This window comes from Nomascus leucogenys, chromosome 19, assembly GCF_006542625.1.
Source record: "Nomascus leucogenys isolate Asia chromosome 19, Asia_NLE_v1, whole genome shotgun sequence".
Classification (NCBI taxonomy): Eukaryota; Metazoa; Chordata; class Mammalia; order Primates; family Hylobatidae; genus Nomascus; species Nomascus leucogenys.
Window position 1 is genome coordinate 62,237,231 of NC_044399.1, and position 17,299 is coordinate 62,254,529.

At 39.2% G+C, this 17,299-nt stretch overlaps 1 protein-coding gene across 2 annotated transcripts in view; it reads right to left on the reverse strand.

Moving 5' to 3' along the window:
- The window catches only part of ZNF624 (zinc finger protein 624), a 32,441-nt gene extending 23,298 nt beyond the window's left edge, over positions 1-9,143 (reverse strand). The window contains exons 1-3 of one of the 2 annotated variants that reach the window (XM_003262607.2): positions 9,060-9,143; positions 4,932-5,020; positions 2,605-2,670 (exon numbers count right to left, since the gene is read on the reverse strand). In XM_003262607.2, coding sequence (XP_003262655.1) covers positions 2,605-2,670; positions 4,932-5,018 — 153 coding nt within the window. In that variant the 5' untranslated portion in view covers positions 5,019-5,020; positions 9,060-9,143. The remainder of the gene's footprint in view (positions 1-2,604; positions 2,671-4,931; positions 5,021-9,059) is intronic. The other variant, XM_030800209.1, reaches the window with a different exon arrangement.
- Between the last annotated feature and the right edge of the window lie 8,156 nt (positions 9,144-17,299).

A 17,299-nucleotide genomic window follows, 5' to 3' on the forward strand; every position in this document is an offset into this window, starting at 1 on the left:
GTAAAATGTCATAATTACCCGTTTTGAGCAACTACTGCTTTCTTACTCATTATGATACCTCATCTTTTAAAGTCATAGACTGTCAGAAATTGTGTAGTCTGAAATCACATCAGAAAGAATGAAAGTGACTTTGATGCTGAGAAGCAGTTATTTGCAACCCAGATGCAGACTTTCACATGAGGGATTTCTGAATATGTCATTTTACATTTAACTTTGTATTTTCCAAGGAAATAGGACCCCAGGTCCATTATGCAGTCTGGACATGGTATTGACTCTTTTATACAGAGCCTATTTTGCTTTAAGCCTATCACATCCCTGATCTCATTAAAATTTCATCAGAATTCCCTCCTTCGTCAAGATTATATAATAACCCAGCTGGGTGCCATGGCTCATGCCTGTAATCCCAGCACTTTGAGAGGCCAAGGTGGGCGGATCACTTGAGGTCAGGAGTTGAAGACCAGCCTGGCAAACACGGTGAAACCCCGTCTCCACTAAAAATACAAAAATTAGCCGGACATGGTGGTGGGTGCCTAGTCCCAGTTACTGCGAGGCTTTTAAAGGCTTCTTATTATTATCTCCTCTTCATCTTGAGGCTATGCTTATCTAGTTGTTTGTTGTTGGGAAATTAAGTTGTTTACCAAAAGTTACAACATATATACTGGCACTATGATACTCACTGTCCATGACCTCACTGGTTTTAGTTTGTGACTTCACTAGCACGTAAGTGTCTTAATCTTACATATGTCAAAAATATCAAGACTCTTTGTCTTGATGCATTCCTTTTGGTCTGATTATAATAATCATGCAATAAGAGTTCTTCATCAATCTTCTATAGTTTCTTTGTTAGACGTTTGTACTAAAAAACATGTACCTGTAAAATAAAAGACATTTAGCACTGGAATTTCTTCTTTTAAAGGACTATGCTACAAAAAAACAAAACAAAACAAAAAAAAAAACACTAATTGAAAATGTCAGCCGGGCGCAGTGGCTCATACCTGTAATCCCAGCACTTTGGGAGGCTGAGGCAGGCAGGTCACCTGAGGTCAGGAGTTCAAGACCAGTCTGACTGACATGGTAAAACCCCAACTCTACTGAAAATACAAAAATTAGCCAGGCGTGGTAGTAGGTGCCTATAATCCCGGCTACTCGGGAGGCTGAGGCAGGAGAATCGCTTGTACCCAGGAGGCAGAGGTTGCAGTGAGCAGAGATTGTGCCACTGTGCCTGGGTGACAGAGCGAGACTTCATCTCAAAAAAAAAAAAGAAAATGTCAGCAATAGTTATAAGAAAATCAAGCAAATACAAAACCAATTAAATTAATAACTTATTGATAGTTATTATCAAATCACTGGTTCTATTGAAAGTAAAATTAAACTAAGCTATGTTTAGTATGCATAATAAAAAGGATGCAGAATTTAGGGAAGAGCCAGACAGAATTAATCTTCTACCAGGGACTCCCTTTGTCAGAACAAAAATAAACCACATGAATTGTATACCATGTCAAAAAGTATGGCATTTTCTAAGGTTCATGGTTCAAAGTCTAAAACTATGAATATTTCTACTCTAAGTTTTTAAGAATCTAAGCTATCGTTATGTTAAAAAGAATTTTAAAAATCATTTCAAAAATACTACGTATAAAACTGAATCTCAGAATGTATTTTCTCATAGAAGTAAAAGTAAAAACCACATTTTACAAAAAACATCTCTGGAATAAAACCAACTTTCAAAGGATAATTTTAAAAAACTTAAAAACATAATTCTTCTAAAAGCATAGTGAATACTTGTCAAAGATTTATATAAGTCATTAATGAGGGATCAGAAGCTTGACAAGACAGGTTTAAAGGAGATGCAAGAAACCGATGTACAGATAGTGGAAAAAAGAATGCTGGAATAAGACTGCAAAATTGGATACAAACCTGGTTAATGTCCTACAGGACAGTAATACCATAACTTTGGGGATTATCTTTTATCCTAGCAAAAATAATTGCAATGTTTCAATCTTCTACAAGTTAATATCTAACTCTTAGGATCTAAATATGAATTAATAGTAAATGGTAAGTCAAACAACATAACCCTCCCCTGCTATGTCAGATAACCCTTAGGCTTGTTAAGACAATGGTCTAATATGACTCTGAAATGGCCTACATTTATCTTTTGTTTTGGATAATTTTTATTATCACAACAAATTTCTGAGTTTTATTTTTTCTGGAAAAATGAAGTGGATTCACTACTCACAAATAAGAAAGCCTTAAGAAATAAAATATCTAAACCAATTTAAACTCATCTTAACACTATTTCCACAATGTTGATGTACTCTTGGTATTTTTTAATGGCACGGTATTGGGTCTTAGAATGCAGCACAAGCTTCAGACTACATAATGATAGGATATTTTACCACTAGTAATCATGATGTGACTATCTGGCTAGATTACGGCTGCCACCTCTAAGAGAAATGAAATCTGTTAAATTGATGCCACCAGCCCTGGGGCTACCACACCAATAAAATAATCATTGTGAACTTGCAATTAACTGGGAACATTGAGAATCAGAGGCAGTAAAATAGGCATTTTCTCTTTATTCATTATATGTACAACGGTAGGTATTACCTTTACCAATTGTGTTTCTTCTACCTGAAGGTGAAGATCTTCATCTGGCTGGGTAACTTCAGGGCTCTAATGGGATACAGGATAAGATCACTCAGTGACAGGCTGCCTATGACTTACAGCAGAGCCTCAACAAGCACCACCGATCCACTGTGGATGCAGTGTGTATGGGATGACCTCATCTACTGTTTTACTTAGGGCTGAAATCAAAGTCCCATTGTAACATGCAATCATAATCTTTCACTTTGTTTGGGACAATGACAAACACACGTTAAGATTGAAAAAGATATAACTGCTTTTAAAAAAGAACCTATCAAAACAAAAATAAACTTATAACAAAGTGCCTTCAGACACTACATAATTCTACTTTTTCATATTGGGATGAAATCTATTTCTCAGAAAGTATCTTGCTCAAGAATAATATTCAAAACCTACTAACACTATCTGTTTTCTACAACTGAAAAATCATTACAGTGTTTGGTGGGGGGATGTGGCTCAACAGTCACTCAGGAAATATTTCAGCAACCTCTCATAACATTGTTTTCTTCCAAAAGTTAGAAACTGTATCTCCATGAGGGCCTTATTTATTTATTTATTATTATTTTTTTTTTTTTATTTTTTTGAGACAGAGTCTCACTCTGTCACTGCCCAGGCTGGAGTGCAGTGGGGCGATCTTGGCTCACTGCAACCTCTGCCTCCCAGGTTCAGGTGATTTTCCTGTCTTAGCCTCCTGAGTAGCTGGGACTATAGGCACGCACCACCATGTCCGGCTAATTTTTTGTACTCTTTTTTTTGTAGAGACAGAGTTTCACCATGTTGCCCAGGCTGGTCTTGAACTCCTGGGCTAAGATAATCCGCCCATCTCAGCCTCCCAAAGTGCTAGGATTGCAGGCATGAGCCACTGCGCTCAGCCCATGAGGGCCTGATTTTATGAATGAAATGAAATTTTACTTTACCTTCTAGTAGTAGTTATCCATTTCAGATTTTGTGCCATTTAAAAAAATTATGGATAATAAAACTACATACTTAAAGATCATTATGAAAAAATGTTATGCTAACTCTCCCTCAACAACATCTTGTCTAAAAATGCACAAATATTCAGATTCCAGAAAATTAATGATGAAGTGAATCTTCAATCTCTGATAGAAACGGGTTGATCCCGTGATACACAATTAGACAAATATGGTTATACCTGGTGATCAAGGGCAACATTTTGGTTTTATTTATCTTTTCAAGGGTATGTTTTAAGGACTATTTACATGTTACATATTCTGGCTACAAAGAATAAAAGACCACAATCACGGGTTATTACAGATCATTACTATTACAAATTATATTTGTTGGTATTCTCTTTCTTCTGAATCTATTTTAAAGTCACTGCTAAAACACAGCTTTTATCACATTAATACTAATCCCAAGGACACTCAAACACACACACACACACATTTAAATGTCTTCAGGGAAACATTAAAAGATTCATCTTAAATATCTAATTTCCAGCCCTATCTGTCACAACTTTCCAACTTGAATCACAAGCTCACCCACTGTTCTCTGCCTCTGAAGCCTTGCCGCCCTTAAACCCCTTTCTCACCTGAACTATCTTCATAAATACTTTATGACAATTAAAATCCCACCTGTAATTCAGTACCAGCTTAAATCTAACTATCCTCATGAACTTTCTATGACCAGTTTAGCCCACACTATCATCCCATTTCTTTCTTTACATAGCACTCATCTTTATCATACTGATAAGCAACTACTACTCACCTAAATAATGTAATTATTACTTTTGTACATTTTACCTCAATGAAACTGCAAATTCCCTACAGCCAAGCACTGTCTTAAACATATTCTGTCGATGTAATCTATTAAATCTGATCACTTCTTAATGAGTAGAAAAGAGATCACTGAGAGTGGCACAAGGGGAATGGTTCCTATGAATCAGGGCTGGGGTATGTGTTTGTGTACATATATTTTCCCCAAAATTTCCTAAATAAAATTTTCCAATTGAAAAATATTCCATTCTGCTGTCCCATAAATAACTGAAATTTCCTGGGAAGAATACAAATTTAATATCAAAATTAAAGATGCCTGTCATAACTAACGACAGCTCAGATATTTTTTGAAAGATCATGTGTCCTGATATTTGGTTAAGTATAGTGAATCGTCCCATAGTTTACTACCTTTACTGTGAACCCAATTTTCATGGGTCTATTTAGTTGAGTTCCCAGAAGGGGTGTTGGGGAAGTAGAGAAGTCACAAGCCTTCAGGAAAAGTAAACATGCTCTCAAACCAAGATAGTAGGTCAAAAACAGGGAATCCCAACTTACCAGGCGTCCAACTGAGAAAAACACAGCAGCCATAATCTCTCCCTCTGGTTTCCCCTCTCTGGAAAGAGTGGAGTCTTGCAAAGACATACCTAAGGAAGAGAAATAAGCCATGGAAACCAATCCTGCCTGGGGAATTTCCGACTCACCAAGTTGGAATCCTGACGTACAAGTGAGCATGACCCCCCTAAGGAAGCACAAGAGTAACCCTTAAGATCAGTGAGGGACAAAGACCCTTGCTCTGGCAGAGCTCAAGATTTTAGCACTGTTAACTATAGTCACAACTAACAGGCTAGCCATTGTACAAGGAGGTTTTAAAATACTTTCTCATTTTATTTTCACATCAACCTAGTAGGAATAATATTCCCATTCCATAGATGAGGAAACTGAGCCTAAAAAAATTAAAGTACCCAAGGCCATGCAGATACATGACCCCAAATCAATCTAATTCCAAAGCCCATACCTTTTCCACTGAATCAACATGTGTGTGAAGTACAAGAAAATAATACTTCAATCTTTCTTTGCCACAATCACTTACTCATCTAACAATTAAATATTCTAAGAATCTCCTTTTCTTGCCTTTCCCACGAAGAGTCTATTTCCTAACATTTTCAGAGATCTGTTTCATGTAAGAGAACACTACGACTTCAAAATTTAAATGATATTGGAAATCTTGATTTACCCCTCCCAATCTGATATTCAAATAGATCTTTATCATTTCTATATCAGGCAAACTTAAAAAGGAAGCAGGTATAATAATAATAATAATTAGTAATAATAGAAGAGACATGAAATTCAGTGCACAAAGCATTAAGCTATAGTCTTTTTATATTGAAAAAAAGTATACACCTAATAAAAGTTTTATCCTATGGAGGAATAGGGTGGCAGAGATCTTTTCCAGGGATGCTTGGGCCCTGCTTTTCTACCTTTGGCTAATGATATGTATGGCCTTGCTGAAGCTGAGTTTGGTTCAAGAACCAGGAGTGCCTGATGTAGGATATCAAACAGTACAGATTGTTAATATAAATTCTTCTAGGATGGTAATACTAGCCTCATGAATCTTTATTCATGACAGCAGTGACATAATAAGTATTAAGTTTTTGAGAAACTCTACCTTGTGCAAAAAGCGTTATAAGCAATTATATGGTCCTGCAATTAGGGCCTCTGTTATGCTTAAACATGTGGAATCTGCTCCTTCCCTGAATGTGCAGCTTGCTTCTCATAACGTTCAGTTGCTTTGCTCAATAAACACAGAACTTAATCTAACCTTACAGTGTCTAACAACCAGAAGCTCATCTGAAAAGATATTTGAAGTACTTAACCATTATTCTCTGAAAAACAAGAATATTAATATGTAAAGCAAGGTTATCAAGAATGCAAAGAATATTAGAGATACAAAAATTAACTAGATATGGGTATACTGAAACGTATACTGCCAGATTAATGTATTAACTCAAAGAGGAGATCAGGGTTAGTTAAATCAAGAAAATATGTAAATATCTTGGCTGGGCATGGTGGCTCATACCTGTAATCCCAGCACTTTGGGAGGCCGAGGCAGGCGGAGCACCTGAGGTCAGAGTTCGAGACCAGCCTGGCTGACACGGTGAAACCCTGTCTCTACTAAAAAATACAAAACGATCAGCCAGCTGTGGTGGTGCATGCCTGTAGTCCCAGCTACTCGGGAGGCTGAGGCACTAGAATTGCTTGAACTTGGGAGGTGGACGTTGCAGTGAGCAGAGATTGCGTCACTGCACTCCTGCCTGGGCGACACAGCAAGACTCCATCTCAAAAAAAAAAAAAAAAGTGAGTATCTTAAAAATGTAGAGTGGTCTGTTTCATGACACTGGGGCTTTCCTAGGCACAATGAAAAGGTTTTGGTGGAAGAGAAACAATGAGAAGTTGAGGGAGGAAAGCAGTGCAGTGTGGAGATAAAAGAGGTAAAGAAAGAATAGTCTGAGGGGATTCCTGTATTGAAGCCTCAAGGTAACCAGTAAGTGGTTTTGCCTTATACCAGTGTTTCTCTAGATTTTTCTGTCATAGAGCCTTTTGCAAATCTAATGAAAATTATGACTCCTCTCCTGTTTTCTAATGAAAACGCCGCATGTATAATTAGAGGAGTCTCAAATCTGAGAATGCAAAAAACTCACTGGATATGCTTATTAAAAAGGAAATTATTTGGCCCCATCCAAGATCAAAATCAGGATCTCTAGATGTGAGGCACAGAAATACACAGCTTGAACAAGTACACCTTAAGAAATATTTAGTTTAATATAATGTTAACATGTTAATTATATAATATGTTAAATTATATAATGTTTTAGTTTTAGTGTAGTATTTTAAGAAATATTGCCTGTTACACAATAGAGATTCTGAAGGGTGAAGGAGTGGGAGGGGGGTGAATGAGGAATTACTTAATGGGTATAATGTATGTTATTCTAGGGACGGATACCCTGAAAGCCCTCATCTCACCACTACACAATCTATGCATACCAGTAAATCTTAACTTTTTGGGGGGTATGGACCCATCTGAGAATCTGACCTTGTCCACAAAATAATGCACATGCCTATATGATGTTGCATATTACTTCAGAGAGCTTGAAAACTGACTCTCCCTCCCAAGCCCATACACTGACCCCCAAGTTTTACAAGGTTGCAAAGAAAAAAAATGAGCCAAGAATACTGCCCCCCCCCCCGCAACCCCCGAACACTAAAGCAGACCTACGAAGAGCAACATAAGGCATTTTCAATTCCGAAGGTCTAGAGTAATGGTTTTCTGCATCTTTAACATTTATCAAGAGTGAGCTGAGTCATCATTTTTAAAATATTTGTAAATATTAATAAACTCCTTGACAATACTTTATGTAGATTATGTAAATTATGCTAGTAACATATGTTTAACAACCAAACTGCAATAAATACCTTGTTTTATTTTATAATTAGAATAAACAATATTTAACATTTAATATATTCAGCTTGATCTCAATTGTGCAAATATAATGCATAGAAAAAAAGACTGCGAGTAACACAAAACTCTACTGAGACCTCTGAGACCTGGGGCTGTGTTTACCCTTCTTTCTGCTTTTCTGTACTTTCCAAGCAGACAAGAAGAAGTATCTACATATACATAGGAGGCTGGAATAGAAAAAAATCCCAGAGTGGCTGGCCACATCCCCAGGTTCTAACCTTGGTTTGGCTACAGTAGAACTGTGACTACAGGCAAGTCACTTGAGCACAACGAATCAGCTATTAGTACACGACAGTAGCCACCTTATATGTTTCTACTGTCCCCTTTGTCATTATGCAGGAGATATCTAGGCCAATATTCCCCAGTTATAATTTCCCTAGATATTTATAAGCTCTGTCTTTCCAACTATTGCAAACGTATCCAGAGACTTAAGGAGAAACTTTACTTGTTTTGCTTCCTTGGCCAGTGTAGTTATTTAGAAATAATGAAGGGTCCATGTTGTTGCTGAGAATCTCAGCGCCATGTACCAGTCCAGCATTTCCCAACCAATGCAATAATATCATTGTCATGTCAGGGAGTGACAAGTGATTAAAAGGTGATTACAGTATTTGAAATGCTACATTTCAGGAAAAGCTGCCTCGGTTACTGAGCAGCGCAGGTCCCCCGATGTGGAACCTAGTTCCATCCCTGCCAGTTCAGAAGCCAGAGCGGACATGCTCCTGCCAACCTCGCCCTCTTTCCCTAACTGCTGTCCTCTACCCACTTCAGGTATGCCCTCCTCAGGGCCTGCAAGGTGCGGGGCTGGGAAGACAGGGAAAGTCGGGTCAGGGGACCGCCCGCCCTACTCGACTCCCTGCTCACGCCCTGCGCCCGGCTTTTTTTAACCCCAGCGCCGCCAGGCCCGCAGGGAGGGGGTTCCCGGGTTTGGACCCGGGCTAGGGGGCCGCAGAGGGCACGCGGCCGACCTGTGAGGGAGGCCAGCTGGAGACTGAACCCACACTCGGGAAGGAGGCCCATCCCCAATGGCCTCAAGAGTGGGCGGGTCCGCTCAGGGACAGGAGCTCTAGAGGGAACGGCCACGCCCCGGACGCCGCCGGGAGCCGGGAGCCAAGCGCCAAGGGAGGGGCGGCGGGCAACCGAGGCCAGGCGCCCGGGACGACGAGTACCTGGCGGCCGAACTGAGGACAACTGAGGGCACTCGCAGAGCAGGGCGGGAACACTTCCAGCAATGGCGGCGGCTCGGCGGGGCCGGCCTCCAGGCAGGGCATTGCGCCTGCGCAGCCGGAGCGTCGGAACTACAGTGCCCAGAATCCTCAGCGCCTGAGCCCCCCGCCCCTTTTGTCTGCGTTTGTGAAGGAATTGGCTCTTCGAGGGTGAGAAAAAATTCCAATTGGATACACTTCTGTTGAGAAGCCTTGACTATGTGTCAAAAGCAATAGCACTAGAGATACAAATAATGACAGAACCCTTGTCTTGGAACATTTAGGTGCGACTAAAGAAAGCCGTTGAGAGAACAGATAGATGTGATCCAGACAAATATGTGAACAAGTGCTTGGAAACACATATTTCTGAACAATTCCCTTTATGACAATTCCCTCAGAGTTGGAAGAGACAACAATTGATGACTATAATGCCAATTAAGTAGAATGGATATGAATGCCTGAAAATAAGCTGGCAATTTTAAGGCCAAAATTCTTCGAAATACAAAGAAAAAACCTTTCTGAAGACAAATAGCTGTAGAAGTTCTCCTCAATGCATACAAATGATAATTCTTAAAACACAATGACTGAAAGTATTTATTTGCAACAAATTTATTTGAGCACTTATTCAAGGGCTGCTCGTCCAAGAGCTATATTAAGGTCTATTTACTTTATCCCTACCAAAGGCGGTATTTTTTGAGGACAGAAACTACGTCTCATGGAGTTTATCACTCAGAGTGCCTACTTAGGAGACTGCTTGCATAATGAATGAAACGAAGGAAGAATGAATGAATAATCTGGGACCCTACCTCCCAACACACTTCCGCATATCGAAATGCACACGGAATGAGGTACATCTTCTAAGGAGAGTAGCATTGAAGAGTAATCAAAACAACAGGATATTCACAGGAGGCCTGGAATAAAAAGAAATTTCCAGTGAAAAAGATTACTCAAAATATTTATTCAATACACTCTGAAATTAGAAACTGAGCACATGTCTTTTGGAGATCCCAGTTCCCTCACATTCCCCACAGATGAAGATGAGCCAAACAGAAGTCCAAAACTTAAACATTACAAAACAAATAATAAAATAAGACACTGTGAATGAAAATCAGCACAAACAATAAACAGCAGAAATATATCCCCCAAAACTTCAGAGGCAGAGCTCATTTGATTAAAAATTTTAAATTATTATATTCAAAATGTTTAAAGACATGATGGAATTAAAAACATTATCAACAAACAACAGAATGTAAAATAAGCCACCAGGAAAGTTTAGAGAACACACACATTTCGTTAGACTATAAAAAAAAAAAAAGAAAATGTTTAACACAATATTTAGGGTAGATTATTACTTCTACAGGGATAAAGTCCAGGAAAGACAGACACACAGGTGACTTCAAAAGTATTGGTAATGTTTTATTTCTTAATTTTGGTAGGAGTACACTGTTGTTCAATTTGTAGTGATATTTGTTATAGGCAATTTTGTGTGCATTTTATATTTAATAATTTTTAAACTCTTAAAGAACTCTTCTGTTAAGGAATAAACTAATGCTTTTTGGCTTCAAGTAATAAACCAATAGTTAAAAGTTACTTGAAGATAGATTTTGATTCAGATTGTAAAACTTTATGCTAACAATGAACAGCTTTAGAAAATAGAGTAGGCTACCTTGTGAAATAATGAATTTGAATTCTTTGGAGAAGTTCAGGCAGAGATTAGATGAATCCTTGCTTAGAATTTTTAAATGTCCTCTTGGGAATTTGATTGCATGACCTGTAAGCTCTCTTCCACATGAGCATTTTGTGTTTACATGAATATTCCTTTCATTACATTTATTTTTCCTGCCATTGGGCCAGGTAATGAATAGATTTGTATCATCACAATGTGTTATGGAATACTTAGGAATCAGTGACATTTAGGGATGACTTCATCCGGGAAGTGTGGAACTTAATGGATTCCTCAAAAGGAATCTGCACAAGGGTGTGATATTGGGAAACTACAGGAACCTGGTCTCTCTGGGTAAGAAGAGTTTTGTTGTGACTTGCTATTTTTCTGTTGGACCAAATGGACCTTAGGATTCAGGGATTTATGATATCTTATGAACCCTTATGGAGTAGTTATATCTCCATTTCCAAGTAAAAACTCTGTTCTTTGTAAAGAGAAAAATTTATATTTTCATCGGCCTATCTTGAAAACTCCACCTGAGGACAATCCCCCAGACCTAGGACTGTCTCTCTTAAAGTCTCTTTTCAGGCACTTCAATTCTGCCTTTTTAAAAAAATTAAAAATATATATATTTTTGGCTAACTTATATTGGTTCTGTGATGCAGCATATTTTACCATTCTTGGGAGCACATATTTGACCCCTCCCAACTACTTTTGTAATCATATGGAACTCCCTATATTGATCATGCCTTCCAAAAGATTATGTCCACATAGAACTCTGGAATGGCTTTTTGTCACCAACATAGTGAAGTTCTATTTCCCTTTTCCTAAACAGGGCTTGCAGTTTCCAAACCAGACACAATCTCCCAGTTAGAGAAAGAAAACGGATCCTAGATGATAGTGAGACAAATTTCAGGAAACTCCATCCAAATAAGTAAATGAGAATGAGGATAAGATTCATTGTAAGTAACATCCTCAGTTGGTGTTCAAAAGTTATCTTTTGCCTGGGTACAGTGGCTCACACCTGTAATCCGAGTGCTTTGGGAGCCCAAGGTGGGAGGATTGCTAGAGGCCAACAGTTTGAGACCAGCTTGAGCAATATAGTGAGACCCCATCTCTTAAAAAAAAAATTTAAAAATTTACCAGGCATGGTGGTATGTGCCTGTAGTCCCAGCTACTCAGGAGGCTGAGGTGGGAGGATCACTTGAACCCAGGAGTTCAAGGCTGCAGTGGGTGAGGATTGCAACACTGAATTCCAGCCTAGGTGACAGAACGAGACCCTGTCTCTCTAAAAAACAAGCAAACAAACAAACCAAAAACCATGAACAAACCAAACCCCTTTTAGCAAAATACCTGCATGAGGTAATAAAAGGTATGTACCAAATGCCTACAACAAACATATGTCATGATGAAATGTTAAATGTTAAATGCTTCCCATGGAATTAGGTTCAAGATGAGTTTCCATCCACCATCACATTTCATTTCCACATTGCAGACTGTAAAGGGGCCTGCCCAAGATCATAACATTGCTCACTGGCTAAGTCAAGAGAACCCAGTACAGCACTTTAGATCCTTCATTTTAGTTTTGTTCTAAAACTGCTCCTGTAGTCTCTTGAGTATTATCATTTGAATTCATGTATATTAGTTCATTTTCACACTGTGCTAAAGAATGCCTGAGACTGGGTGATTTATAAACAAAAGAGGTTTAATTGGCTCACAGTTTTGCATGGCTGGGAAGGCCTCAGGAAACTTACAATCATGATGGAAGGCAAAGGGGAAGCGGGTAATTTATTCACAAGGCAGCCGGAGAGAGGGGAGAGCAGGGGAAACTGCCACTTATAAAATCATCAGATCTCATGAAAACTCACTATCATGAGAACAGCATGGAGCAAACCACCCCCATGATCCAATCACCTCCCACCAGGTCCCTCCCTCGACACATGGGGATTAAAATTCAAGATGAGATTTGGGTGGGGACACAGAGCCAAACCATATCATTCTGCCACTGGCCCCTCCTAAATCTCAAGCCCTTTTCACATTTCAAAACCAATTATGCCTTCCCAACAGTCCCCCAAAGTCTTAACTCATTCCAGCATTAACCCAAAATCCAAGTTCAAAGTCTCATTTGAGACAAGGCATGTCCCTTCCACCTATGAGCCTGTAAAATCAAAAGCAAGTTAGTGACTTCCAAGATACAATGTGGGTACAGGCATTGGGTAAATGTTCCCATTCCAAACGGGAAAAATTGGCCAAAACAAAGGGACCAACAGGCCTCATGCAAGTCCAAAATCTGGTAGGGGAGTCATTAAATCTTAAAGCTCCAACATGATCTTCTTTGACAACATATCTCACATCCAGGGCATTCTGATGTGGGCTCCCAAGGCCTTGGGCAGCTCCGCCCCTGTGGCACTGCTGGGTATAGCCCCTTTGGCTGTTTTTACAGGCTGGCATTGAGTGCCTGCAGCTTTTCCAGGCACATGGTACAGCTGTTGATGGATCTACCATTCGGGAGTCTGGAGGATGGTGGCCCTCTTCTCACAGCTCCACTAGGCCATCCCCCAGCGGGGACCCTGTATGGGGGCTCCAACCCCACATTTCACTTCTGTGCTGCCCTAGCAGAGGTTCTCCATGAGGACTCTGCCCCTGCAGCAGACTTCTCCCTGGACATCTAGGTGCTTCCATACATCCTCTGTAATCTAGGCAGAGGCTCCCAAAACTCAACTCTTCTGTGCACCTGCAGACCCAACACCACATGGAAGCTGCCAAGGCTTGGGGCTTGCACCCTCTGAAGCAACAGCCCAAGTTGTCCTTGGCCTCTTTAACCACGACCGGAGCTGCAGCAGCTGGGATGCAGGGTACCATGTCCCAAGGCTGCACAGAGGAGCAGCCCTGGGCCTGGTCCACAAAACCATGTTTCCCTGCTAAGCCTCTGGGTGATGGGAGGTGTTGCTGTGAAGATCTCTGACATGCCCTGGAGACATTTCCCCATTGTCTTGGCAATTAACATTTGACTCCTTGTTACTTATGCAAGTTTCTGCAGCGGGCTTGAATTTCTTTCCAGAAAAGCGTTTTCTTTTTCTACCACATGGTCAGGCTGCAAATTTTCCAAACTTTCATGCTGTCACTTCTTGAACACTTTACTGCTTAGAAATTTATTCTGCCAGATACCCTAAATCATCTCTGTCAAGTTCACCCAGATCTCTAGGTCAGGAGCAAAATGCCACTAGTCTCTTTGCTAAAGCATAGCAAGAGTGATCTTTGCTCTAGTTCCCAATAAGTTCCTCATCTCCATCTGAGACCACCTAAGCCTGAACTTCACTGTCCACATCACTATCAGCATTTTGGTCAAAACCATTCAACAAGTCTCTAGCAAGCTCCAGATATTCCCACATCTTCCTGTCTTTTTCTGAGCCGTCCAAACTGTTCCAACCTCTGCCCATTACCCAGTTCCAAAGTTGCTTCCACATTTTCAAGTATCTTTATAGCAGTGCCCCAAACTCTTGGTACCAATTTCCTGTATTAGTACATTTTCACACTGCTATAAAGAATACCTGAGACTGAGTAATTTGTAAACAAAAGAGGCTTAATCGACTTACAATGCTGCATGCCTGGGGAGGCCTCAGGAAACTTACAATCATGGTGGAAGGCAAACGGGAAGCAGCAACTTCTTCACAAGGCATGAGGAGAGGGGAGAGCAGGGGAAACTGCCACTTATAAAACCAACAGATCTTGTGAGAACTCGCTCACTATCACAAGAACAGCATAGGCGAAACTGCCCCCATGATGCAGTCACCTCCCACCAGGTTCCTCCTTTGACACATGGGGATTACAATTTGAGATGAGATTTGGGTGGAAACACAGAGTCAAACCATATCATCATGGTTGCTGGTGGATTAGTTGATATTCTGAGGTAGAGATACAATAAGCTATCAGTTTGATTAGGTCTGGGTTTTGCTTTTTCTATGGTAATGTAAAAGGGCAGGAAGATTAGTATGTTAAAAGTTCACTGCAATTACAAATCAGTCTCTGTAGATATAAGAAAGCACAAAATCACAGACCTAGGGTCTTGACAGATATGAAAGCAACCCTATGTGATATGTCCACATCTTTACCTCAAACTCTCACCTAAAATTACTAGTGAGGATTTTTTTGTCCTGCTGTTAGTATTTGATAATTCTAGGTAGCATACAATAATATATGGAATATAAGTATAACTTGATTTTATAATATTAATAACAGCCTAATTTTAAATATATATGTTGTGCCTTGTACTCTACAGAAAATGCACACTTTCCTTTTTTCTCTAAATTAGGTTTAATTTATTTCCGAAGTTTCTAGATTTTATTGTCTCTATTTAGCCAAAGCTACAAGAAAGGTCAAATTCATATCTTTAAATGCTTTCATTATCAATCAAGAAAGTGAAATGAACAAAGAATTTTACTCAAGAAACTAGTGAGAAATCAAAGAAATGTCCAAAAAGTAGAATACAAGAATTAATAAAAACAGATTAGCAGTGGAATAAATAAATGAATCTAACTGGTTCTTTGTAATAGAATGTGGAAAGACATACTCTATTCTTCTGGATAGGAAGATGAAATATCATAATCATATCAATGCAAGTTTTATGCATGCTCAAACATGTATAAACTAAGAAAAAGTCTGAAAGGACATACAGCAAAATGTTTGCAGTTTTTTTCCTTTAAGTGGGGAGATTAAAGGTAATACTTTTCTTTTTTATACTTTTCCGTATTTTCTAAATCTTCTGTAAAGAACATATAATTTTATGATCAGGAAAAAATAAGACATTTTAAAAATACCAAATTACTTTTCATTAATATGTATAATGCAAATGCCAATCAAAATACCAGAGAGACAGATGAGGGACTGGGGAAGAACTTCAAAAAGGGCCACATGGAAAATTAAACATTATGCAAAAGAGTAATGAGGAATCTTAAAGCAAAAAAACGGAAAGTAATCTTATTCTACAAGATATTAAAACGTAATACAAAGCTTGGCTAGTAACTTCTAATAAAATTGCTTCCATACTTTAAATAAAATACCTGCAAATTTAGAACACAGACAAAGATAGAAACTCCTCACATGACCCACCACGAAGCCCATCAGATGGCAGAATGCAGAATCAGGTTGCAATGGACTGATCTTAAGACAGATAAAGCAGTGGAGAAAAACCTTCCTGGAGCTGATGGTATAATTTGCTTCTTGAAACAATGACAGTCCATGAAATAAGGTGGGAAGATGTTTTGAACCTCTCTCAGCAGCAGATCCCTAAATCACAGACCCAGAACTTGGAGGAAACAGGAAACAGGAGGCCATCTCTGCGCCTTTCCAGCACTGCTCTGGTTGGTGGGCAGAATATCATACAATCATCACGATTCTTATATCAAAAACCAAAATTCTAGACCGATTAATTTTTTTTTAAATGAGAAAAGTTATTGTTTATTGAATCTTGGGCTAGGAAAGATATTTCCAAGCAAAAAGGGTAAAAAGAAAGAAAAAGAAATGATTAACAGATTGAAATGCAATAACAATGTAATATCAAGTGCTGGCAAGAGCTCAGGGAAGTGAGTGTTCTTGTGACTGCTGGAACAAATTGGTGTAATATTTCTGAAGGGCAATCTGGCTGGATATGTTAGAAGTCTTTAAAATGTTTATGCGAGGCTGAGGCAGGAGAATGGCGTGAACCCGGGAGGCGGAGCTTGCAGTGAGCCGAGATTGCGCCACTGCACTCCAGCCTGGGCGACAGAGTGAGACTCCGTCTCAATTAAAAAAAAAAAAAAAATGTTTATGCTCTGACTCAGTAATTCAATATCTAGGAATTTTTCCTAAATCAGTAATAAGAGAGAGATGAAAAAAAGTATTTACAATATTGAAAGACTGTAAAGAACATAAATGTTCAATAATACATATATGTTCAACAACAGGGGACTAGTAAATATGAATTATTTATATGATAAAATACTATCTAACCTTAAAATAACGTTTTAAATAATATTTAATGATGAGAATATGCTGAGACAAGTTTAATCATTTTTAAAAAGTTAAATGCAAAATGAAAGTTAATAATATGTACAAGATTATTCTAAATTTTTTTGTTGTTATTTGAGATGGAGTCTCGCTATTGTTGCCTGGGCTGGAGTGCAATGGAGTGATCTCGGCTCACTGCAACCTCCACCTCCCAGGTTCCAGCAGTTCTCCTGCCTCAGCCTCCCAAGTAGCTGAGATTACAGGCACCTGCCATCACGCCTGGCAAATTTTTGCATTTTTAGTAGACCCGGGGTTTCACTATGTTGGTCAGGCTGGTCTCGAACTCCTGACCTGAGGTGATCCAACCTCCATGGCCTCCCAAATTGCTGGGATTACAGGCGTGAGCCACCGCACCTGGTCTATTCTAAAACTTTTTAAACTTACGAGATACACATACACACACATATATCTGGAAGAAAACTCCAAAATAGTGGCAATGTTTTGGAGGGAAAATTGGGAGTGATTTTAATTGTCTGTTACTAGCAGCTAAAAGCAT